The sequence below is a fragment of the Scleropages formosus genome, chromosome 15 (assembly GCF_900964775.1).
Source record: "Scleropages formosus chromosome 15, fSclFor1.1, whole genome shotgun sequence".
NCBI classification, from domain to species: Eukaryota; Metazoa; Chordata; class Actinopteri; order Osteoglossiformes; family Osteoglossidae; genus Scleropages; species Scleropages formosus.
Window position 1 is genome coordinate 16,181,773 of NC_041820.1, and position 26,486 is coordinate 16,208,258.

Consider the following 26,486-nt stretch of genomic DNA (forward strand, 5'->3'; position numbering starts at 1 on the left):
CATTCTTATTTCCGTTGCATGGTTGCAGTCAGTGTATGTAAGTTATGTTCGCCTTAATGGAAAATGAAGAAGCATGATAACAAATAAGACAAAGAGATTGCGGAAGATGGCAGCTTAATTATTATAATTAACACAGAGGTGGGAGGCGAGCGGGGACAGAGCAAGTAAACTCAGTGTGAGAAGAAATGTACTGGCTACAGGCCCCCGGCCGGTGTTTGATGCCATGTAGGACAGAAAAATCCAGTTTCTCAAGACAGACAGTGACATCACGGGCGTCGTAAGGGAGCTCTGGCACCAGACGCCACCCATCTGCGCCCGCCATGATCAGAGAAGCAGCTTTGCAAACAGCGTTCCTCCTGCTTGTGAGGCGCCGAAACAAAACGGACGTGAGGTGATGTGAAGGGGAATAAATAACAGGAAAAGAAATCGACCCTCAGAACATATGTTTTGTGTGCCCAAAATAAAAAGAAATCCGCACATTAACCCGCCCGCTGAACTGAACCGAGAAACGAAGGGGGCGTTTAGGTTCGAAAATGGGCGGGAACGTCGTGCGAAAAGGCGGCAAAGTCCAAAGCAGTAGTGCTTGTGTGTGTGGGGCGTGCGTTCGTGCGTGCGCGCGCAGGGATAAGCGCGCAGTCTAGAAAGTTCGAGTGACCGTGCAATACAGTGAAATGTAGTCAGCATTAGGGAATCATTTATTAGTAATTTCTGTCACACAGTAAACCTTTCTTGAAAATGTAATGTCCGTAAAGCCCCACAAATGAATTCTGTTACGAACTCGGTTTTTACTTGTGTGGGTAGGTAAGAAGTCAAGTTTGAAACAAGTTACGAAGAAAAGAAGAGCCAGTTTTGTTTCTAATATAAGAATACTGATGTCTGCAGACGTACAGAGTAAAACCTTGAGGTAAAGTACTGGCTTTTACATTGCGTGGGTTTTATATATAATATTGGCAAGCAAGATCCCCGGCTGTGAATTATCATTATTTGTAAAGGAAAAGTGTCTGTGTGTGATACTTTTTGGCCAGTAACTGACGCGGGTCGTTGGCAGAGAAAGCCATGTAAAACACAACAAAAAACAGGAGTAAAGTCATTAAATTTAATTAATCATTAAATTAACATTGCTGCCTAACTGCGGTTTCAGTTTCTGCTGTCTGTGTTTAAAATAAGTACAAAGTTGGCATTTTTAAGAGCACACGCGGTTGAAAACGAAGATAAATTTTATATTGTTTTTACACATTAATGCATCCTGGTAAAACATTTTTGTGACACAATGTGCTTAGGTGACTAGACCAAGCTTTATAAATGTAATTTGTCCTTTTTTGAGTCCCATGTTCTGTACTGTACTGTAGTTCAGGGTCCCTTGGCTTGTCTACAGACCAGTGCCCCATAGCTGCAAGTTTCTCTTGAACCTACTGAACTCAGGCCTTATGTTTCTTTTTAAAAAACATTTCTTTAGTTTCACAATTTTTCTACCAGATTGAAATGATATTGGAAATTAATTGCAACATATTTAATATCTCATAATGCAGAAGCATTTTCTCTCTGTATCTAACTTTCTCCTCCACAAGGTGTGTGCTGCATAAGAGCGAGAGAGAAACCTTTGCAAAATTCCACTGTACCCTGGAACTGTGCTAATATGTACTCAGTATTTAAACATTGTATACTGATACACTTCTACACTTAGTTTTCATATTTTATATTGTTAGAAGATCATTGTAGTTTATGCAAATGGTGGGTGTGAAATTGTGTGGCTATCTATGTCATTCAACAAATTGTGTTTTTGTTAAAAATCTGATGCAAGTTTTAAAGATAACGAAATGTTCGTGTTTTTTGCCATACTTCTATCATGCTGGCTTATTTTGCCCTGGAAGCATTATTTGATTATTCAGATGTAAAGTGGAATGGAAATGAGGTGTGATCATAGTTAGCCTCAAGTGAATTGCATTTGCGCTGTCATAGAACATTTTCATTTTTTCCTTTGGGGGTGAAAAAACATTGCTACAGGCACTGTAAGTGCTGCTTCATTTTGAAAGAAGGCTTGCATGATGCTTTCGTTCAAGTCATTTCACCACAGATATGAAACGTGGCATTCCACATGCAGAGTGGTAGTGGTGAGTTCGCCTTGTGGGCGCAGAATATAACTACTATATATAACTGCTAACTGTAGAATTTGGTCATAATGACTCTTAAGTGTTTCACAATGCACTGTATTCAAAATATTTTGAATGAATTTATTATTGAAACACTTTTACCAATAAATATTAGTCTCAAGATTACGATACATTAATAGGAAGCATATATCGCATAGTGGTAAAAATGTTCTGTTCTTGAACTTCACTGAAAAATAACTGCTTTAGCAGTTAAACTGGGATTTTATCATTGCAGGAACAGAGTCACACTGGAGATAAGGGGCTGGCTGATAAAGCAGGAAATCAGTGTTGTCCCCTGAGTTGCGTATTTGTTACTTTTGACTTTGTGTTTGAACCACATCTGGGCAGGGTCGTTGAAGACACCCAAAGGGACTTTGTGCTACTCATTAGTTAATGGACACGGACCAGCGGGACTCCATAACTCAGAGGTTCTCTTTTACCGGTTAGCACATTCAGTAGCAGTCAACCTGGTTTGGTAATCCTGTTTTCATGTATTGAATACTCCAATGGTTATTTTCCCACCATGTGATAAAACTTCACTCAAGAATAATGAGTTGAAAGATTACTTAGGTTCACATGTATATGCAAAGGACAGGCACAATTGGATTTTATCTTCAGGGAATGAATGGGAAGTAACTCCGTTAGTGTTCATAGTGTAAACCTCAGTTTTCTTCATCACCATCTGTAGCTATTTTCTTGCATTCAGTTATTAGAATCTTTTTAATTATTATGAATTAATACTGCCTCTGAATGAGGAATACTTTTAGTATGTAGTTTTGTGGTTTTAGCTATTTTTAGCTATATGAAATTCATTTTTGTTCATGTTTGTGCAATAATTTTCCCTCTGTAACATTCTAACATTGGTAGTTTTTCTTGGGTTTGTTTATATTTTTTTAATGAGAATGATTGTCTGATCTAATCCTAGGTTGATCTTGTGTTTGCTGCTGTATAGTATGTCATCCTGGATTATCCTGTTTTAACCACACTATTGTTTTATTCAGACTTAAACTAAGTCAGCTTGAATAAAGGTGTCAGCTAAATAAAGTTTGGCATTATTAATGTTTTTATCATCAGTTTAATAGGGTGGTGGTGGCGGCGGCGGCGGCAGCGCAGTGGGTTTGACTGGGTCCTTCTCTCCGGTAGGTCTGGGGTTCGAGTCCTGCTTGGGGTGCCTTGCGACGGACTGGCGTCTCGTCCTGGGTATGTCCTCTCCCCCTCCAGCCTTGTGCCCTGTGTTGCTGGGTTAAGCTCCGGCTCCCCACGACCGTGTTTATTTTGCGTGTTTTATCTGATGCTGCTATAGGCTGCACTTTAAATGCTTTGTATGAGCAAACAGCCTTTCACTGGCAGCCGAATGAACCTGGACAGTGGAGGCTATGGGGAGAACCGCAAATCCCTCATAGAACTGGTCAGTCTGAACCGAACCATTTGGATTCCCAAACAAAAAACATCAGTCTTCCTTTCAGGAGAGATCCTTGAGGAGTAGCTGAGAGGAAGTCTGCTGAGGCTTGTCAAGGATCCAGGGTCCCACACAACTTCCCCACCAGGCCTCCACTGCCTGTATCCACTGACAAAAAAACCTGAAAAACAGTCCTGCTGTTTTCCATGAGGAAAATGTGGTCATCTCCATTAGACTACATCTGTGAATAAACTTGTATGCAGTAGAACGAGTAGGAATTCATCTTGTCTAATGAATTATGACTGTTTGGACCTGTGTGAGAATGCAGGTTTTTTTTTATAGCTTGCTGCTGGGGGGTATTCCAGCACCTTCATTTACAGTCTGCCAACCCTTAGTGATAGTCTTATATCTACTTTCATATTTCCGTAGTATACTGAAACAGAATTCCATGAACATATTAGCAAACATTTTCTGTAATGAATGGTGAAATACTGAAACATTTGCAGTTTTTGATTTTTTTAAAAAGCATACCTGCTGTAAATTGCTTTCAGTATTTACAGATTTTGTTTTGAGTACAGATGAGGTACTGTTTTTCCAGTCTTTTCTGCCAGTCCTAAAGAGAATCCATCAATTGCACAAAAAGTTGCTCAGATAATCACAATATAGTAGTTTGTTTACATTATATCAAATTTGGACATCAAACTGTTCTGCATAGTGAGACAGATTTTGATGTGAGAATTTTTACAGAAAACATACTGAGTGTGTTGTAACTGTTATGATTCAACTTGCCAAATATATACCAGGTGGCATCCAGCCTTTTACTACACATCTGAGTGACGTGACTTGGGATAATCCTGAACAAGGGTTTATACCTACACACTGGTCAAAGACTTTCTTATTAAATCAGAGAACCCTTTCTTCAGCTAAACTTGCTGCTGCTCCTCCTTGAAGTCTGTACATTTTGAGCCAGACTGAGCCTAATCAATTAAAACAAGATGGCAAAACATCACCTGGGTTTTGCCCAAGGATTTGCATGAGGCTGGAGCTTTCCTTCTGAGTTTTATTTGTGAATACAAGTAAAAGAGGGCATATGAGGTTTTCTGTTCATGACAGTTAATGGGGTGTGTGTATCGCCCAAGATGGATTATCCCAGAGTGACATTTACTCACTCTGTAGAGGCTACTATGTGGTATAGTAAATAAGTTTTAAGACTGCCCATTGTGTGACACCGTTGTGGTTCCAAGCCATCAAAAGATGTGGCACATCATCACATGGCAGTCACTCTTAGAACTTATTGACTGTACCAGATATTTTGACTAGAAAGGTTCTTACTGGTCACAGAGCCTACTGGTGAGGCAGAGCTGAAAGGAAGGAGTTCTGTTTCTGATGCCTTTGTGACACAATGTATGTGAAAGGATCTATATACATAAAGTAAATATGAATTTGTGAGGCAAAATATATAGTACACTATGTGCCTGTTAGTTTATTTTGAATCAGTTCCTAAGTTAATATATGTTTTTTTTTATATATACATACCTGTGTTTGTGTAAAAGTTGTCTTTGAGAGCTGGAGCATCTGTACACCTGGAAAGTCTGTGTGAAGAGTAGGTTTCTGTATACCAGTGGCTGACAGCTAATATGCCTGTATACATGTATTTTCAAGTGCACTACACTGTATGCTTTAAATATGAATATGTATCCTGTTTCGTCAAGCTCGTTGGAAAAAAAAATGTCCCCGTAAGGATAATGAATCCTGAAACATAGTGGCACAGCAAGTAGCGCTGCTGTCTCACAGTGCCTGGGTGGTGTGAGAGAATGCGGGTTCGATACCCGCTCAGTCTGTGTGGAGTTTGCATGTTCTCCCTGTGTCCGCGTGGGTTTCCTCCCACAGTCCAAAGACATTCTGTTCAGGTTCTGCCATAGTGTGTGAGTGACACAGAGAGAGTGTGTTCCACTGATGTATGGATGAATTTAAGTAAGTAGCGTATCTAGCAGTGTAAGTCACCTTGGTGAATAAGGTGTGTGGGCTAGTAACACTACATAGTATCCATTGTAAGTTGCTTTGGAGAAAAGTGTCTAAGAGAATAAATGTAAATGTAAAATGGACTTGACATGTCTTATTTAAAAGTTAGTACACTTTCTGAAGATAGAAAATAAAATGGACAAAATCTTTCATTTTAAACATTAGTTTCTTTAGCTTTTATTGGGGTGAGTTCAGGAATAATTTCACAGTTGCTTGAGAGTCAGTATGACATCTCAGTATGGGTATTTAAATATATCTGAGAAAGAGCACTTTGTGTCATCAGGAACATTGGTGTGTGGGTTTGATAGCATTGACCCAACCTATGTAATGAGCTAAGAGCCTCAGGGAAGCTGCCGTGGACAGTTTATCATCTCAGAAAAGAGAGAGCATACTTTTGGAAGGTGTGGTGGTGTTTAGTGTAGGCCAGGGCCATTGTAAGATGTGAGAAACTTGCAAGGAGGCACCTCTCACACCTATGTTACACTCAATGTATGATGCAGGTGAATGAGAGCCCATTAGCCAGGTACCGCTGGTGCTGAAATTGTCTCAACATCTGCTTGACTTGTTTTTTTTTTTTTTTTTTTGCTTTTGGTACCGTTCAGTAAAATTATGGCTGCATTGGAGAAAGTAATTCATACATAATGCAAGATTTTTTTTTTTTTTAACAAACTTTGCTGTTTGTTTTACAGTTGAGTCTTTGTTGTAGCAAATGGTTGTTTTTAAGCCTTGGCTTTTGTTGGTAAACATTTCTTGTGTTAATTCCTAAGGAAAAAAAACCCTTTTTCAACTGTTAGGTCCCATTTTGCCTGTACATTGGCGGTAAATGGTCAGGTTTAACAGTGAGTCCTTTTTGGTTTCAGTTAAGGTGTGTTAACCTTTGTTGAAGGACTGTGTAATTTCTCCCAGCACACCGCACACACATACATCCACCTGCTCAGGCAGTATGTGTATGCATCACAGAGCCCATTACCTGCACTCTCTCGAGAGCTCTCTGCTCTCTCATTAGCTAAGCAACTGATCTTTTCATTAGTTCCCTGGTTTAATTTGTCCTTTAACCATCTCAGATCCCATTTTTGTGATTAGGTCTGATCTTTCCTTCTGCCAGTTCCCATATGTCAGACTGAGCTGTGTTAGTGCATGTTTTGATCTTAACTGTATGTTGCTAAATACTGTTAATCTTCAGTTGAGAAGAGGTTAATGTGGAAACCTTTAAATGTGCTTGAAAGGGATTGTGCTAAATGATAGAATATGGGAAATGTCATCTTATTTTGTGAAAACTACTGCAACTGTCACTTTGTTTGAATTTATTGTGGTTAATTATGTTTATGAGGCAACAGGGAGTGTTTATTGTGAGGTGGCAAAAGATTGGCCAGGTGTTAGTTTACTTTGGGGGAGGTGGTGGCATGGCAGGTTTGACCAGTGCCCTCTGTGTGGTGGGTCTGGGGTTCGAGCTCTGCTTGGGGTGCCTTGCGATGGACTGGTGTCCTGTTCTGGGTGTGTCCCCTGCCCCTCCAGCCTTGCGCCCTGTGTTGCCGGGTTAGGCTCTGCCTCACCACGACCCCGCTCAGGACAAGCGGTGGTTGACCTCTGTGGGTTGGTTGGTTGGTTTACTTTGTCAGTCATTTTTAACTGGGTTTTACCTGTACAGTTAGGACTCAAGATATATGCACATCTCCCCCATTTCATTGGTATTGAAAAGCAGTGGTTACCATCAATATGTTTAAAAAAAAATCTGTGTAGTTTTTATCTATATTGTATAACCATAGATGAAACCTTGCGAAATGACCAGACTGCTAGTAGAGTTTAGCACAACCATGCTACGTTACAACTTGGTAGGAAATGCAACAGACATTTGCGGTCCACTGATAGTGATGTTTCTTTAATTTTTTAAAATTAAAAAATAAAGGCGATATTTTAGATTAACCAGAGGTTTGTATAATTATCCCACAATTATTTCCCTGAGTTTAAAGATTGTGCAGTTCTTTAATGATAGAACAATATTTCTCATATTAATGTGTCCATTCCTGAATCTGCATAAGGAACTGACAGTTTTAAATGATAGACGGTTAATCCAGTGTTTACTGTGGAGTACATGTTGAGGTACTGTGGAAAAAACACATATCTCACTGCAATATCATTGTTTTTTTTGAGAATTGCAGCTGCACTAAGAGGTCGCATTAAGTTGAAATAATCCTTAAACCTGCAGCTACTTATTGGCGTGCTTTTAGATCTGATTTTTATGGAAAATATTGTCATCATGTACTGTAAGTAACTGTTAGTCTTTGTTTCCACTCCAGAAAATAATTTAAAATCGATAGAATGTAACCTGCTAAACGCGTGTGTTGCAGCTCATTGCACTTACTTAAGAAGTACGCGATTAGTAGTTGAGAGGCTTTTCCCCCAAACGTTCACATAATCATTCTTTTGCCAAAGAGACACATGCGACAATCAGCACCACGGACAGCGCGCGTCCTCGTGTGCTTCCGAACAGCTCTTGTACAGTGTGCCATTACTCTCGCAAGGTGCTTTTAATTTGTCAGCTAGAAAAGGCCATTGAGACCCGTGCACGTATGTTATTTGATTCTGATGGCTAATAATTGATTTAATCTGATGTACAGTCTTGGTGCTCAGTGTAGGAGAGGTTTTGCACGACATCATGAAATGTGTACTTTGGTTTTTGAATTGTTTTCTTTGCTTATTGTGTTGTGCTGCTGGGAACACATTCCAATATTTGTTGTACTGAAGCGTAAGTAGACAGGCATTTTGTAACTGCTGTGTGAGTGTATTAGAACCCCTGTGTTCAGCGTGAAGGCTCATCTTCCTACCGCAAAATGGACCAAATGTTAGATTTAGGTGTGCGTAGGGAAGTCGTGTGTATAGCTTTTTAGTGCAATTAGTGAAGGCAGCTCTTCCCGATTTAGCAGTAAGTGAAACACTGTACAAAGATGACGGGCAATGATGTTGTAAACATGGCTGGTGCGGATGATCACTGTGACTTGTGCTTTAACATCAAAGTGTGTGAGCCCAGCTCCACACACCCAGAAGATCAGCGTGGCTTTCCCAGGCTGCGCCTTTAAATGGCGTGCTGGGTACTGAGTGGAGGGCGGACCGTGCAGCGTGTGTGTGAAAATCTCGTGATAGTCCATCAGTGGCACGGAGCGAACGGCGGACGGCGCTCTGTGATGAGCTCTTACACACCGACGGGGACGGCGACACTGCTGAAGACAACACCCCAAGAGCCTGCGCTCATCGTGGACCTAAACATTGAAAAAATGCCATAGGGACTGAATGTGGATTAACGTTTTTTGGATATCTTTACCCTGCCGAAGGTCAGTGTTGTTTTAAAAGCAGCCCAGATAACACTGGGTGATGTTCACAACATTTTTTTTTATTTAAACTTATGCAACTACACTTCCAAGTATACAGTTTGAAAAACTGAACTGTTACGCTTCTTACGGATGAATATAGTTTAGAAGGGTATTTTTGTTTTCTTGAGCTTCATTCCAAAATGGCATCACAGAATAGATTTTTATTAAGTTTTAGGTGTGCTTCTAGTATGAGAAATGCTGTTTTTCCGAATGCCTTGAATTATTTTAAAATTGGTGACTGACGAAACGTTGTGATCCTAAATGGCGTTTCGTGATATACGTTTTTGCGCTGGAAGGTGGTCCGACTCGAAGTCTTGTTTAATGTTTTAGTTATGGAATTGGATGAATTGCCTGAGGCAAGCGGAATAACTTAAGGCATTTGAATCTTTATGCAGGTGCAGAGACATTCCTTTTAGATTTGGACATGTAATAAATTGTACACGTTGGTTTATGGAGAAGCGCAATGGAATCGCTACTGAAATAGTCGTATAAGTAAAAGGTGGGTTTGAAAGGGACTGGTTCCCGGACTGCACGAATTTTCTCGCTTCTAAAAAAGAGTCGCTAAATAATAAATACGATTCGTCCGAGCGCCGCACTGGGGAACGTTAAAACGCCCCGTACCGTTCCCAGCGTGCAAAGCCACATTTCACTCGCCGCTCCCGCTTATCTTCGGGGAAAGCAGATCTACATTTAAAAAGCAAATTAAATTCGTCATGTGACTTTTACCATCAGCACTATCTGCTTACTGGTGATAAGGTCCCACTGAGTTTAATCACCAGCTTTGACCTTAATTTTACACCACCGAATATCACTCAATCTCTCACACACACACACACACACACACACACACACACACACACACACACACAACATGGAGCATTTACACTACTGTCTGTAAGGAGCTGATCTTGAGACAGAATTATTAAAATATGCTTTTATTTAAAAGAGGCCAAGATATCTGAACAGATCCCATAAATTGTTTTAAGCACTTTCCCCACCTAGTTACTTAACACAGGCGTAAAAAGACAGTCAATCGAGTTTTTAACACATACAAGATGTTGCGGATATTTTCGTGTTTTGTGAGTCTGTCAGTTGAAATGGAAAAGAGGAAGGAAAATATGTAACGTGAAAGAGATTTGATTAATCAAGATATTACACTATAAATTATTTTCGATGTCATATGAAATGTAGCCTTTTTCTATAATAAGATGTAACATTGATCGCTGTACGCGGGACTCGGGGAGTCGCTCACGAGCTCAGGGCCAAACCTACAGGGAACCAACGGTCTGTGAACACCTTCACTCTTTTCTTTTTTCTACATTATTTAAATTACGGTTTGAGCATCCTTTTTATTAATCTTCCGTCTGGAAAAATTATTTTTCCACCAAATACTTTTCATGCTACTTTAGGATGTACTGATCTTCGTTGTATTCTCTAAAACTTTTTGATACTTGAATGTATCAGTTGTTTTCTTTACTGTAACAGCGGCAGAGGAAACCTTTAGGGTTGTTCTATAATTTTGGTGGAAATATGTGCTGTTTTAGTGCCAAATATAGCCGGCATATGAAGGAGAGGTTTGTCGGTGTGTTCGAGAAGTTGTGCTTCCTTTAATTTCTACTAAATACTAAATTTTAAACATTAGACAGAATAGTCTGAATTATTTCTGTGTGTGTGTGTCTGCACACGTACTCGCGCTTGTAAAAACATCTGAAAGATGTTTGTTTTTATTGGCCCCCTGCATTATTGTGCTTATTTTTTCTGGTAATTAAGGTTGAAATATTATGTGTGAAATATACACATGTTAAATATTGTAAAAGTATTATTGTATGCCTGCTGTCTAAAAAAGAAAACGACAGAATCGGAGATGAGATTTTCTTGTGTACGTGTTTTAGAAGACTAATTTGAATTAATTTCAAATGAAATTATTTTATGTTGTATTTGAATTATTTTTTTAAATTATTCTTTTCCATGTCCTTGAATATTTCGCTGATCTTGTACCTCGTCACGGATTCAGTGAGGCCGTTTAATTTTATATTTTGACCATATTTACGATTTTATGCTTCGTTACACAATTATGTAAGATTGTGTCTAAAACGTATTACGTCTATTTTATGGTTAAACTAGGACTGTTTGCTTTCCGCACTGTTTTGCAACGAACATAAGCGAACTGTTGTATGAAGACGTAAATAAGACGGTATTTGTAATCTTTTTGTTTAGAGGCGCATTGATTAAACCAATTAGCCAAACAAACAAGCTAATAAAAATTAAACGTAGAACTATTTTTTATTTGCCCTTGATGGGGAAAAAAAAAAAAACTGTCAAGTGCCTTTTGTCATTTAGACGTTCGATTTCTTTATCATAATAAACGAGTGGGTAAAACACCTGGGATTTAACGAAAAAGGGAACATAAATATACAAAATAAAGCTGGCCTCTATGTCTTACAAGTTAAGAAAATAAAATATTTTTGTGAAGTTATTTAATTTTCTCAGTGATGCAGGTGGGGGGAGCACGTCTGGTAACGGAGTACGCAGTGTACAATTTAAAACATATTAGCACCTCTTATTTACATTTATATTTCTGAATATAATGTATTGTACACTGTATCTCAGTATAAGAATGAAGTGCACACAGCACCATACATAAAACACCCTCCTACATAAAATGGTTTTCCACAAGCTTGGAATATTGTCTCTTCCTCAGTAATTCTGCTTGAGGGACAACTGGACTCTGATTAGAAAAATAATACAAACCCGAATTGAACATATTTCATCTTTATTTTGATGAATGTCATGTACAGTTGGCTGCTTGCTTTTAAATGATACGTACATGAAATTAAATGTTAGTGTTAGTAAAAATGAATATTAAAGCAATATTGGCAGGTGTTTTACGTTAGAAATGTCAGCGCAGCTGGTTATGAGGCGAGTGTCCTCAGCAATGCCCGACCAACATCCCTACACTTTTTAGGGGGGTGGGGCAGGTAAGGCGGAATTTTGTCTTTTTCTACAAAGATGGCTAGCCTCTGCAGTTTGGGCAGGAACCGCAAAATTATGACGTCACGTAAGGCCTGTTCTTTCTTGTGTCTTGCATTGAAAATGAGGTGGAATGTGTTAGATGTGTCTCACTATATTCAATAGGAGAATGTTAAGCTGCCTTTAGCTTTTTTCTTTGTTTTTGATTGTTGCAGGATGCATTTTGTGGCATCATTTTGAGAATCTGTTGCTGTGCAATTTAGGTGCGTCGGCAAAACCGCTGCACTATGAACCCCGCGGTTTGCCAGGACAGTTGTTGACAGTTTTCATTAATGTGTGTCTGATTTCACGGTTGTTCTTTTCTCGTCCATCTCTCCTTATTGTTTCATCGAGGATCTGAATTTGCAGTCTCCTCTGCCATGATGTGCATTGTCTCGTTGAACACACATCTTGCATGCGTCATCAGTCACAATTTCTTGCACAGTTTAGCCTTTTTCACCTTCAGCATACTGTTACTCATTGCTGTTCCTGTCAATACAATAAAAATGGTACCCAAATGGATGCTGAAGTTATGCAGGGTGTACAGTAGTGGGTGTCTGTAGCGCCTTGCTCTTACTGGATAAGCTGTGCAGGGATGGAGACTGCAGGAGACCCTCATTGTGTCCCACCTCATTGGAAACACTATGACTGGTGGGGCCATTGTCTCTTACAACCTGTCTTCTAGGTTCCTGTGTATTATGTTTCCATTTATTGTTGGCCCTGAAACTGGAACTCCTCCACTGTGGAACCAAAAGGGCTTTGTACAGAGGGGGGTGCAGGCAGCAGCGGACGAGACTGAATGGCCGGATTAAGTCAAACTCGTGCTTAAAAAGCCAACATTCAATTTGAAGTGTCAACGGTGGTTTTAGATCTGAGTGCAAACATGAATTCATGAATATAATCTGCTCATTTAGAAAAGGGTTCATTTGGAACCCTGATAAACTGTGATATGTTAATGATGCTGATTTTATGCTTGCTGTTCCTAATCCTTAAATATTTGCATTGCTTATTGTAGTTCATGGAGGTGTAACGGGAACATTTATCTTGAGTCACTTTAATACGGTTAAGGTCATGTTATAAATTGGTCTGTCAGTCCAAAGTGTGGCAAAGTGTATTGTTTATTGGTAGAGGAATAGGTCAGATGAGGGATTTGTACTGTCTTGCACAACATAGGTAAATTTGGAATCAATCATAGGCTTTCAAATGGTAATCATATATTAATAATTTAATATTAATATATTAAATGGCAATCATATTTTAATATTAAAAAATACTGTCAGTACTGTGCCACCATTGATTCAATAATTTAGTTGTATTAAAATGTTGAATCCTGGCCTGTCTCTCTTGCATATCCAAATTCATTTCTTTATTTTCTAAAACATTTCCTTTTTATTCATTGTGGTAAACATGCTTATTGTTTTAACAGCTAATTTTTGCAAAATGCATAACTAATTCAAACGGCACAGATTTGTGGGTTTTCAGTTCAGGGTTTTGGACTGATTCTATGCAGTCATATACCTTTCCTTGTTTGTGTCAATGGAGCTTATATTTTTTGCTTAAAACCCTATTGAGACAGCTACATTTTTGTAGTTTATGAAATGCATTGTTATTTTATTCTGCTTCCTTAGGGTTAGGGTTATTCCAGTGTGAGAAAGCTTGAATATTTTTGGGCAATAAAAATTTAAAATACAGCAGTGATTCCATTTTTTTCCAGCTTAATGATATTGCATTCACACAGTGGAAGAGAGGGACATGTAGTTGTATAGACTACTATGCATATGCCTTAATATTGTTTGAAGCTTTTCCAATGGACATCCATTAATTTACCATCATCAGATAAAGACAGACACGGTGCTATTGATTGATAGCTGGGGCTGCCATGAGAAGAATGTGGGTAATTTACACAGAAGATGACCGATAACACAGAAGAACCTTCCGAGGAAAATGGCTGGAAAACTTTTAATTAGATTTCAATACTAGCCACCTCAACTGTTTCATTATGGGGAAAAAAAATCAAATTTTTGTCGAATGACATATCAAGGCCTTCTGTTGCAGTAATAAATGTACAGATGCAAGATGCTGTCAGGCAAACTCACTTGAAACCATGTAATCATACACATGGGGTCATTGTGCCAGTATAAGGACAAATGCCTAGTGAAAGAAGTGTGAGTTGTTGATAGTAACAAGTCCTGTTGTTGTGTGAAAGGTGTTGAATGTAATTGGCCTATTATTTGTTTTTGGCAGTGACAAGACTGAAGGACCTTGTTTCAGTCTGGTGCACCAAGCCAGCCCTGAGGACAATATGAAGAGCTCTGCATTACTACAAGAAGATGGAGCAGTCACCTTAGTGGGATGTGACTTGGTGAGGTCCTGTGGTCTCCGCTGTGTAGCCTGAAGACGAGACAGTTCCCCTGGCCTCCTCCTTACCGCTTCTCCTCCGAAGGAGCCCAAGGCTGGCTGAGTCCAGGAGTGCAGTGTTATTTAAATGGCCTTGGCACTGCCTCTTGTTTTCTCACTGGCTCTTTGTTCCAGCTGAAAGATTTTTCTTTTTGGTCAAACCTTTTTGGTGTCATATTCCTCTGTGCATACTGTGGAATATTCACTGGAAATACCACCCTCTGAACCAAAGCAAATTCAATGGTATCTTACTGTTAAGGATTATAGCCCCCCACCTACCTGTGCAGCCTACAATGAATCCCCTCTGCTGTTGGGTGAAGGTGCATTTGCTGCTCAGTACTTTTCTAGGCCTCTGTTTGGGCCTGGAGTTTATGGGGGCTCCAGGCCAGTGGGCTCGCTACCTTCGCTGGGACGCCAGCACCAGAAGTGACCTGAGCTTTCAGTTCAAGACAGACTCATCTACCGCCCTGCTCCTCTATTTTGATGATGGGGGCTACTGCGACTTTTTACAGTTAATGGTGGTGGAGGGGAAGCTACAGCTGCGATTCAGCATTGACTGTGCCGAGACCACAATCGTCTCTGACAAGAGGGTCAACGACAGCAACTGGCACTTTGTTATGCTCAGCAGGTACAACCTGCGGACTGTCCTGAGTCTGGACAGTGAGACAAAGGCCGCAGAGGTCAGACCGCAGCGGCAGTACATGAAAATTGTCAGTGACCTGTTTCTGGGGGGTGTCCCACAGGACATTCGCTCATCAGCTCTGACGCTGCCCCTGGTGAAAGAACAGCCACCATTCAAGGGAGTTATTATGGACTTTAAGTACAGTAACCAGGAGCCCAGACTGCTCAGCAGCCAGAGAGTGGGCCTAGACATGGAGGGCCTCTGCTCGGAGAATCCCTGTGAGAACGGGGGCAGCTGCTCTGTGGTGGATGGGGAGCCCCTCTGCGACTGTTCTAAAACCGAGTATGTTGGTCGCTTCTGCAACCAAGGTAAACCTTTTCTCCATTTTTCTCTTTAGCCTGTTCATGCACCCAGAAATTATATACTGATTATTGCCATGTTCTCACATTTCAATGTGCTGGACTGCTCAGCTTATAGCAGTGTGACTGGTGGGGTCAGTTGTATCAATGGTCTAGTTCTAACCAAAGCTGGATATTTGATGGAAAGGGTAAGGGGAAGTTACATTTTTGTGGGACATATGCAGAGCCTTCAGTGGCCTTCCTTTCTTTGGTTCTCCTGTTGTCCCTCTTTGGCTTACTTGATTTCTGCTGGTCTTTTCTTATTTTTTGGCAGCTGCTGCAGGTCAGCCAGAAAAGAATGTGTACAGAATGCTGTGTTCTGGTTTCTTCTTCCAGGAATATAAGAAGTTACTTTCTTGATCACTGCTGAACACTTACTCTAAGCTGTCTGATGTGCAGTTTCACTTTTGAACATAGTTCTCTCCCTGAGGGGTTCAGAGTAATGGTTTTTCAAGGCATTTCGTGATTTATATCAATGACTTACGTTTCTTGACTAAGTGATTTTTCTTTCAGAAATATTTATATTGTGCTTACTGAAAAATTTTAAAATTCGTGGGAGGATTATTGTATTTTTTGTCAGCATTTCCTCCTTTTGTTACGGACTCTATATTTCTGTTGTTTTCCAAAATGGTGCACGTAAACGCCGATTTCATTGTGGAATGATCACTGTTTTAAAGTCATCCCTTGATATCACTGGCTGCAGATGCATGCACAGCATGAAAAGCTATAGCTTATTTATATGAATGCTATTAAAAACATTGTGACAGTTTAGTAAAATAATAACCTTTTATCTTTGGGGTTAGGGTTAACCTGCATTGTTCTGGTTGGGGGGACCCTAAGTTGAGGAAGCTCCGGTTGACCCACACTCTCACTGCAGCTAATGCTTTTGCCTTTCTGAGAGTCAGTTTCTCAGTTCATACAGTGACCTATATCTTAAAAGTAACACTTTCCATGTGATAAATTGGCTGTCTTCTTTTTGCAGCCTTTTGTACAGTATATAGTCATTGATATTCTGTTACTGAGAGTTCACATCACATCTTTTTAAAGTGGCACTTTTTCTATTTACATATTTAGAGAGCTTAAGAAAATCTGGAAGAAAATTCTCATTTGAGCAAAAGTTCCTTACAACCTCCCAGCTGGTAGCTTTTCTTTTACCCACCTGTTTCTAAATAACAGGCATTTATCGCTGTTATGTTTTTCTCAGTCTTCTTTAATTGCACATAGTGGAAATGCAAAAAGTATTTCATTCCCTTAATTAAGAAAATCATTTGTTGGCCCACAGTCAGTGGCTAAACAAGCATGTCCAGCAAGACAGGTTATTGTGTCTTGGATATTCCCTTTAATCTTAGACACAGTGAGTTTATATGCAGGTATACTTAGAAGGTTCCTGTTACTCTGTAGTTATTGAGAATAAATCTTTTTTTTCCCCACCTTAACTGACTGAGAAGTCCTTCAGTTTGCAGTGTTCAGAAATGTGTGTTGACACCCACATCTGATCATTTTCACTGCAGAAATCACAACACCTGAGATGGGTGACTTGGTTATCCCTGAAAATGGCTGAGTGACGGTTAAACGGGGGAGGACAATCGACCCTGATTTGTGATGAATGTGAGGTGGCTTTGTGCCTGTGCTGTGTGTTCCTGCCGTTCCAGATGCAAAGAACAAGCTGTTAGCATGGTGTATCTGTGTGAGGAGTGGCATGCGCTGCGGGCTCTGCCCCGCTCTTGGTCTGGACATCAGCACAGATTCATGGGTTGTGGGGTGGACAGGCATTCCCACTTGATTTATTACAGTTCTGCTTTTTGTCTGGTTTCCTTGGCTCTGTCCTGCAGTCTACTGATAGGGGACTTAAACAGAGTGTAAAAGCATCTTTGATGGGCTTGGCCTGTGAACATGAGTTCTGACAATCCTAGAAAATAACCTTGTTTACGGGGCTGTGCACAATTTTGTGTGGATGGCTGAGAAACCTGCTCGACAAGCAGGCCAGCGCTGTGAATGAAAGACGTGCGCAAAGAAGCCACTCCGTACATCTCCTTCTGGGAATACATAGTGGCACCTTTGCTTGGAGATCTTGCAATCTGCAGCAAGGGATCGTTACCTTTTGACAGACCTTTTCTGTTATTTCACTCTGTGAAATCGCACACTACATATTCACCAAGGATTAATAGCAATAATCTTCTAGCTGTTCTAAGGCCATGTTAAATCTCCTCCCCAATCACAGACTGGTGATACTTATTGTTTGTGCCAGAGACATAAGAAGCAATAATGAGGCTTGTTATGACGGCAGATACAACTCACTGTTCCATTATCTAGCAATGCTGTACCTTTAACGTGGACACATCTGCATAGACCACGACATTATCTCTATAGTATTTTAATTGCAATCAATAGACACTGCAAAATATGCAAAGTAATGTCTTTAAATAATAAGGAATGCTAAAATGATAAGACATAATGACTAAACAGACGGACTTCAATTGTGGAGATAGCAACAGGAAGTCAGTCCAGTTCAGACTGGCCAGATGGCTGTGACAGGCCATGAAACAGCTGCCCCCAGATGTGGTGGATATTGGGTGTTGGACAGCTGCCACAGCCACACTCCACATTAGTCTTTGGCAGTCCAGTTCACATTTAGTCTGTTATCCCAGGAGGATTGTGTTAGTATTTGTACAAGGGCCAATGTTTTTGCCAGGCATAGTTCTGAACTATGTACTTTTAGTCTAATATCGTGGGAGAGTTGCATTTGCTTCCAGCTAAAATTAATGCTCTTTTTGAAGCACAGAATATGATTTATTTTTTATGGGAATAACATTATTGTGTTTCACTGAGATGTTTAAAATGAAATAGCTGAGGTCTAACTTTAATTGCTCCTGGAAGATGAAATGATTTTGAACTGAAGTGTTGGAATGAATATGTATTAGGATTCTCTATGGCACATTTTCATTCCTTAAACTTAGAATTCTTCACAGAAACCACTGGATAATTACATAAAGCTGGTTGATAAAAAGCAATTAATAGAACGATAGGAGACGTAAAGTGTTAAATCAAATGAAGCCTAAAAGCTTCACTACTGAAATGAAAGAAACGCACAAGAAAATGTCAGATGCAATAAAATAATCTTTCTGAGAAAGTAGGTCAATAAAAATGGGAAGAAATACTTTCATCTGAATTAAGATGCTGAAGTTGTTGCCTAAAAATTACCTTTCAGTCTGGTATATAAACACATTAATTATATTTACAAATATAATTTATATCATAATATACATAAATATAGCAGAGAATCATGATGTAACTGCAATTTATGATCAGCTGTTTGAAACTGCATACATGCGCGGACACACTTATGCACACCTCCGTTTCCTAATCCCCCATCAGGCACCATGCCTCGTGCTTCCACTTTAGTTTAATGATTTTCCAGTGATCTGAGGCTCTAGTGACATTGTATGAACTGGCCTATTCCTCAAGGCCTGAACGGAGGGCTTCATGCCTTCTGACAGAACTGATGTGGTTGACTGGTGAGGAGCATTTCAGGACCGCTGTGGTTTTTATTCTCTGAAATATTGCAAATACTGTAGCTCTTAAGAAGAGCAGATTACACACGACACGTAATAGGAGTGAACAGCCGTGTGAACGGCGTGTTTGGGGACCAAGCACGTCAGTCTGAATTGCTTCAAGACTGAATTAATATCTAATACGTCCGATTTCTGAGTACTAAAAGCGTTTAATGGAGTTTGACTTAATTAGGCACTGTTAATAGTTGTTTATGCCAAAGGCTAATTAAGGGTCCTTGCTTACAACAGCAATGCACCTGTTTAAAGATTCAAAAGCATTTCAGATATTTTTTTATGAAATGGTGAGGCAAATGGCTTTAGTCTCTCTGGAGTTTTTGTGTGCTGTACCTGTTATGATCTACTGGGCTGCAGAAGTGAGATTATCCACTTGTTCCATGAAACTGAAAATGTCCATGACAGTTTTGAGTTGCTTGGTCCAGGTCCTAAATTTCACTTGAACTGTGTAGCTTTGCTGAGCCTGTTCTTTGCAATGGCAGGAAACTGTGTGCAATCAGCAATGACTGAAATGTAGTAGATAAGAACCAATCTGCAGTGAAAATGCCTGATGTGTGACTGTCAGTCAGCGCAAGCTTTATAACAGCGGAAGTATATGCCCCCTTTAATGGAGGGTTATGAGCTGCTTCTGTGTATTTATGCCTCAGACATGTGAGTTGCAGGGCGGCACTGTGGCACAATGGATCGTGTTGCCTCTCACAGTGTCTGGGATGTTTGGTTGTAGGTGTGAAACTAGCTCAGTCTGTGTGAAGTTTGCATGTTCTCCCAGTGACACATGCCTTTCAGCTGATATGGTAATGCTAAATTGCCCATACCGAGTGGATGTGTGTGCTTGTTGCTACCCTGCGATGAACTGGTGTCCTGTCCAAAGCATACCCCTTCTGCTCTGGTGCTCAGTGATTCTGGGAAAGGCTCCAGACCACTGAGACCCTGACAAGGACAAAAAGTATGAGTGAGTTGGAGTTATGGCCTGTGTGGTCTGTTGTCGTACTTCATTGAAATTTCTATTGGTGCAATTCGCATCTGAGCTCTTCAGGAACTTCTGATAGTGTGCACCTTTTCTCTGTATCTCAACAGACATGCACAGGGCAAGAACAACCCTTTGCATGAGCCAGGTGTCTCATGGATTTTCATGATGAAGTCCATGCAAAGAATGTTTCTAATGATGCAATATTTTTCCCTTTATTTTCCAACGTGCAATCACGACAACAGAGGTGAACAGTGAGCCAGGTGAGTCTTATGGTACTGAGGTGGGCAAGATTTGTATTTCTCAACGCTGAAATCCAGCAATCTGCCTGCTTAAAAAACACACAAAATCCTAGAAACAATATTTAATTTTTAGAAATTAATATTATAAAGTGGTAACATTTTGTGACTGTTAAAGTATTAATAATTAGTTTTAAATTACAAGTTACTGTGTTGTATTCCATGATGCATAGTAACAGTTCATTGATAAACTAGTGAATCGGGAATTCGTGTTACATTACTGAGCCTGATAACAAATTTTTGTTAAACCTGTATGTGCTGGTCAATGTAATACCATGCACAAGTATTTCTGTAAACTGGCAGATGATAACATTGCATGTACAGTATATACAGGTATACTGCTTACAGTCACCTTAACGTGAAGCTCTTGTGATTGAAGCTTCCTCTTGAGTGCTTTAATGTCATTAATGCCATGCTTTGCATCTCAGTAAAACATGTGACATGATACCTAAAGTACTGACACGTGGGTCACGTGTCTTTGAACTCTTGTCTTTCTTTCTCTTCCCATTTGTTTCCTTCAAGGTTTCTCTCACATGATGATGGCAGAACAAGGTATGCCTCCCTCTCCCCCCCCCCCGCCCCTTATGCTTTCTGTTACCATCCCATGTGGGTGTTGTGGTGGGTGATCTTATTAATGCTGCTGTGATGAAGAATGCTTTTCCATCCATTAACTAATTGAGGGGATAATAATTGCTCAGTTTTGGTCCTGCTGTTTAGTTTTGTACTTTGTTGCTTTCTGTGTTTTAATAATTGTCTGCTGAAGACATCATTATTAGTTTAATAACAGGATAGATAAAACATAGTATTTGCAGGAAAGGCTTTTTTTTTTTTTTTTTTTTTCCCCTCTCAAAGGTCTTTTTTTTTTTAACTGAAGTCTTTTTTTTTTTACCCATTCTCTCTTTGAGATTTTAGGCTGAATCTGTGTTAAATAAAAAAAGTTTTGGCCATATTTAGCTTACAGTCATTTTGGGTGTAAAAGCAAGAGCTCTGCAGACTGGTCAAGACCTTGCTTGTTTAGAATGATCAGTTCCTGTTTGCTGTGTTTGTGTGTTCTATAAATGAATGTCCTGTCTGTCATCTGGGCTCCATTCTTAGACCCCTTTCTTACAAGTTTCTCTCCATTCCTCTTTTGCCATGACTCTTCATGTTTGGACCTCTTCTCTTGGATCTCTGTTTCTGTTCATTTCTACAGCCAAAAAAGGTACTGCACTTCTTTACTACTTTCTCTTTGTTTCTTAAGGTGTTGTCAAGTTAATACAAAGATACGTTACTAGCCAGTGGTTTTATTGTGTGTTTGTTTGCATCTCTGTATGTCGCATCCCATCCTAGCGATAATGTATTGTTAGATGTGATTAAGGGGTAGTTAAATAACTTTGAATTGAACGGGGGCGAGGGGTGTGAGTGCTGATTGCTAGAGTGTTGAAGGTTGTTCGGCATGTATTCCCTTTACTTATCCAGTCTGCCATTTCATATTTTATACTACTGGAGCTTGGTGGAATGTACATTGTTTGTCTTTATTCCCAACAGAGAAAATCATTTTGAAAGCCATTTCTTTTTCAGCTACTTGTGAGAAATTACAATAATGTGGCAGCTGTCCAATGTTTTCTGTTTTTTAAACTTTGCAGTGAACTTTTTTCTTCATATACTTGCTTTAAGTGGGTGCACTATTTGGACAGACAACAGCAAGCATTATGCCTACATTTTCCTTTAAAATAGATGGAGTGTTTATTGGGTATTACGTTGACATTTGGCCCCACATTCGCCTTGTGCTGGAAGGTCAGCAATCAGGGAACATCAGTCAAATACTTATTAACTCGCCAGAGATATTTTGAGTTAAGTTTCATGTTAGTCTTTTCTAGGTTCTCTGTAGAGTAAATCCTGAATGACCTGCAGGCAGGAAAACTCCATTAGAGAATTTTTTCCTTATATTAAGTTTAGTTGGGGAAGGAGGTGCTCATTCAGAGATCAGTTGACTTCCCCAGACCGTCTTTATTTAATAAGTTCAAAAACTTGTGTATACTTGTCATACATCACAACCAGAGATAGCCTGTACTGTTTATACATGGTTGTAATAAATAAGTAATTCTGCGTATAAAGTAGAAGGCCATCCATAATGTTTGGGTTTTCACTTCACTACGGATTGGAGATGCCATTTTCTTCAGATTTTGAACCTTAACCAGACAATGTGTGACAGTGGCTCGGATCCACAGCGCAGTCTCATAATTATCTTTGCAGTAAAAGTAAGGACTCATCAGCTGTATGCTTTTGCTAGTTAAGTCCAAGTGACTTTGGCAAATGCTGCTGTATTGTACTGAAGATGTCCATAAGTAGAAGTACAAATGTGCACTTCACTGTGCGAGTGTTTTACAGAGATGAAAGATTGATTGCAAACACCAGCTGGCTGTAGTGGCCCTGGGCTTTCTCTCTGTGTCCAAAGTGACATCCTCACAGAGTAGCACGTCTGTGGTCGTCCAGGTCCATATGGAAGTTCCGCCTGGCATACATCAACAAATATGGTCAGATCTGTAAACCAGGGAGCTTGGGGATCCCTCATGCCTTCTTCCCACTGACTCAAATGGAGTGTTGTTGATTCTCACAGTTGTGCTGTGTAGAAAACATGGAGTGTATTGATTTTTAGCTCTCCACTTTCATCTGCTGGGGATTTCCTTGCAGCTGCCCATTGACTCTTGTCCCAGTCATCACAAAGCTGTGTCTTGGTGGTTAAAGGAAAGGCCTGTTGTTGGATATTACAGTTGGCGGCACATGACTGGTGGCCAGTCTACTGTAGGCCTATGTTCTAAGGCAGGAGCACACCTCCTGATCAGGGTTTTCTGAGCTGAGCACTGTGGATTTTCCTGTCTTGCAGTGATTATGCTGACTAACAGGATTGTATTACCTCTTTCATGTGAACCTGTCAGCGGGCTATGTGTTCCCTTTGGCTTTGATTGCATTTCTCTTTCAAGCCCAAATATGAGGATGGTTATGTGTGTAAATGAAAGTAGTGCTGTTAAAATGGCATTACATGTTAATTTTGGGAATCCAGGTTAAGACAGCAGAATTCTAAGGTAGCCAAAAAAGCTCAGAACACACGTCTGGATGGTCTAGGATAGGAAAGGGTTTACAAAGGACATGTAGGGAGGTTGACGTTTGCAAGGCCTTTAATTTTAATTAACTAAAATGGATTAATTTAAATATGAATAACAATGTTTATGAACACTTGTGCTATACCAGTGTGACCCTGTGTAACCATCACACCCTGTAGATGACTTTCCTGATGATTTTTTTTTTTTTTTGAAGACTATATAATATGTGATGGCATGTAGCACTAAAGGCTGTGTAAGAAAGGAAAATAAATGCAATTTTTGAGGAAGGATAAAGGGGTCGAGCCATGTGGTATGCAGATGAGCTCACATGAGAACTAATGAATTGTGCAGCCATTATGCAAATTAAATGCTAATTAGCTAATCAGCTTTGGTTCTATTAAGGATATGCTCTGCTTGCTCACCTTGAGAAGACATTAATAATCAAACACCGATCATCTGTGAACCTGGTGTGTTATACTCCTTTATAACATTCCTGGGTTATAAATGGGTTTATATTTTTTATTTTTATGTCTTCTACAGCTTAGGTCTTTATGTGTACTTTAACTGTATTCATAACCTCTTGCGTCATTTAGGTACATAGCACATAGAAAATTGTCATTTATGATTGCTTGACAGTTGTCCACGCAGCTTGGAGATGTGTACCAATGCTCTATTTCTCTGTTCTTTGCTTTTACTGAGGTACAGAGTTATGAAATTTGTTTATAATCCTTTAATTTTAGAGGTTAAACAGCGCTATAGTGCTGGGTCACAGTTAAATTGGTTGATTTAAAAATTTTAAGTCACTGACAAAACTGCTTTGAACACATTAATGCAGAGACATCAAGCATTGCTTTATTTTTGTCTCTGAAGGAGTGGTATAATGAATTAATTTTCATAATTCAATCATCATGCCTGCTTTTCTTTTTCACTTTTCAAGTTTTCATGCCATCAGTGATGCCCAGAGGAACTGGCTTGGCTTCTTACTGCAAAAGAGTTGGAAGGGATAAAGACTCCTTAGTCTGATGTTTTTGCCTTGATCTGCAATTATTTTTCTTGTGGACCCTCCTCTCCAGCAGGTCTCTGTGTTACTTTCAAAACTAAAAGTCAGCTTATTCTTGAAATGTTTTTAAGCTTATTTTCAGTACTTTTAAAAACTAGTAATTTTTGGAAATATTGACTTAATTTTATTTGGCGTCCAAGGCACTGTTACATGCTGTCAGAGTTGATAGATGCTGTTCCGCTGGCCAGTTTAAGACAAGCCTCTGGAATAAAGGATGGTATGTAAAGTAAGTGTGACACAGGTAATAAAATCTTTATCACATACTCAAATAGAATGCATTTCAGGTATTGAAGTATTTCCTTCTATTTGCTTTATAAATCCTCTGTCACTGTGTTTTACTGGCAGTCAGAGGGCAGGAAGACTTGCTCTTCCTTCAGTTCATTAATTCATGGGCTGTGACTGCTGCTGAAACCTACTGATTGTGTCCTAATTTAGTCATCCCTGGAGGCTCCTCTGCTGTTGTGTCCACTAAATCTTTTGCCTTTGTTTCTGTTTTTCACTCCTCCTCCATAGTGGAAAGCAATGTTTTTTTTTTTTTTTTTTTGGTGAAGCAATGACAAAATGGAAAAAAGAATTTAATGGCATTCATAGAAAAGGTAATGAGCAAATGTCTATAACAGCTGGTGGTGTCAGGGTAAAAAGATTTGTTTGCTTCTGTCCCCCGGTGTCGTTCCACATCAGTGTTGCCACATAGCCGATTCCCTGTATGACGCCAGAGCTGCTGTTGGACGCCTGGTTTGTCAGCCACAGGACACCCTTTGGTTGTTAGGTTCATTGCCCCCAGAACAGGTCCTACGTCTCAGGCGGGTGTCTCAGATGATGGCTCCATAGTTTGGCCCCAAACACAGCCAGGTTCCTCTTGGACAATTGCAGCCTTCTGGGCTGTGTGCCTCCTACTGGAATAACCTCATCAGTCCCTCACTGGTTCATCCGGCCTCATGACAGCTGTAACTGACACGATAGGGCTCTACTGCCACTCTTTTCACTAGTGCCATCAGCCAGACAGTAGAACATACATCGTAATCTGTTTGTCCTTGAAAGAAGTTGTGTAAGTAATTGCTTCATTTTCTGCAGGATTACACCTGGTAAGTTCAGCTGCTATGCACAGTGCCTCCCTTTTATTCTCTCAGAGGCACAAGTGGTATTTGATTCTTTTGTCTGCTGTAGAAAAGCACCCTTACTGTAGAAGACAGACTGATCAGTTACTTAAAATTATTAAATAATGTTCTTGTTTTGAATTTACTCAAGGGAATATGTTTAATTAACACATCAAATAATGTTTTTAACAGGGGAAAAACATTTAACATCAGAAAGGTCTTTTTCTGCAATATTTGCAACATTGAATACTTTAATAGCAAAGCATTGCTTAGAAAATCCATAAAAGCTTTTTTTTATTCTTAGGTGTAGTGATGTAGGACAAGCTGACATAAGAAGCACGGGTGAAATGGCCACTGTGACCTCCATGTTTTCATAAAAGTTATTACCTGAAAACTGTCTTATTATGCATTAGTTCATCATTAAAAGTCAGCATTATTCTGACTTTAGTGTCCAAAGAACGATATAAAACTTGAGTAAATTATTTTCATGCATTAAGTTGTGTTGGTAAATAAAAGCTTCTGTCAGAAGCTTACATTAAGCCTAACACCTCCAGGGCTTGCTCTCAGATGTTTACTGCAGGGATTGTGAAACCTGGAACTGTACATTATCATCAGAGTAGAGAGTGCAATTCTCTGTTTCCCGGTGTAAAATAAGAGAAGTTTTTTTTTATTTTATTAATCCAAATGCATGCTGATACAAGTCTGTTCTTTTATTTGCTAACTTTTCAATTTTCCATGTGTGGTTTCTACTCCTCTACAGTAAAACTGTACACTTACATATGCAAAAAAAAAATTATATGTACCAGTTCCCTTTTTAAAGAAATATTTAAAATGTAAAATATATTTAATTTGGAATTTCTGGTGGGAGCCAACTTATAACTTGCAGAGTCTGATTTGGAATTTATCTCAAACATCTGTAACAAGTTTTGCATAGGTACTTTTAAGGTAATGCTTAAAATAGTAATGCTAAAAATATACTGTACATGTAGAGCACTTAATTTCCTTTCTTTGTTGCTCCAGCTTAATATTTCATGTTTACAGATCACAAT

At 39.6% G+C, this 26,486-nt stretch overlaps 1 protein-coding gene across 13 annotated transcripts in view; it reads left to right on the top strand.

Annotated features, from left to right (window-relative positions):
- Nucleotides 1–672: 672 nt before the first annotated feature.
- Nucleotides 673–26,486, top strand: part of nrxn3a (neurexin 3a) — a 223,762-nt gene continuing 197,948 nt past the window's right edge. For 8 of the 13 annotated variants that reach the window (XR_001964926.2, XM_018727531.2, XM_018727538.2 and 5 more), the window contains exons 1-5: nt 8,718–8,900; nt 14,193–15,335; nt 20,144–20,161; nt 20,720–20,749; nt 21,390–21,398. Coding sequence is in view for 12 of the 13 variants with exons in the window: in XM_018727531.2 (XP_018583047.1) it covers nt 14,639–15,335; nt 20,144–20,161; nt 20,720–20,749; nt 21,390–21,398 (754 nt within the window). In the remaining variant the exon portion in view is untranslated. Of the gene's footprint in view, nt 905–8,717; nt 8,901–14,192; nt 15,336–20,143; nt 20,162–20,719; nt 20,750–21,389; nt 21,399–26,486 lie in introns of those variants that run through there. The other 5 variants (XM_018727536.2, XM_018727537.2, XM_018727544.2 and 2 more) reach the window with 2 other exon arrangements.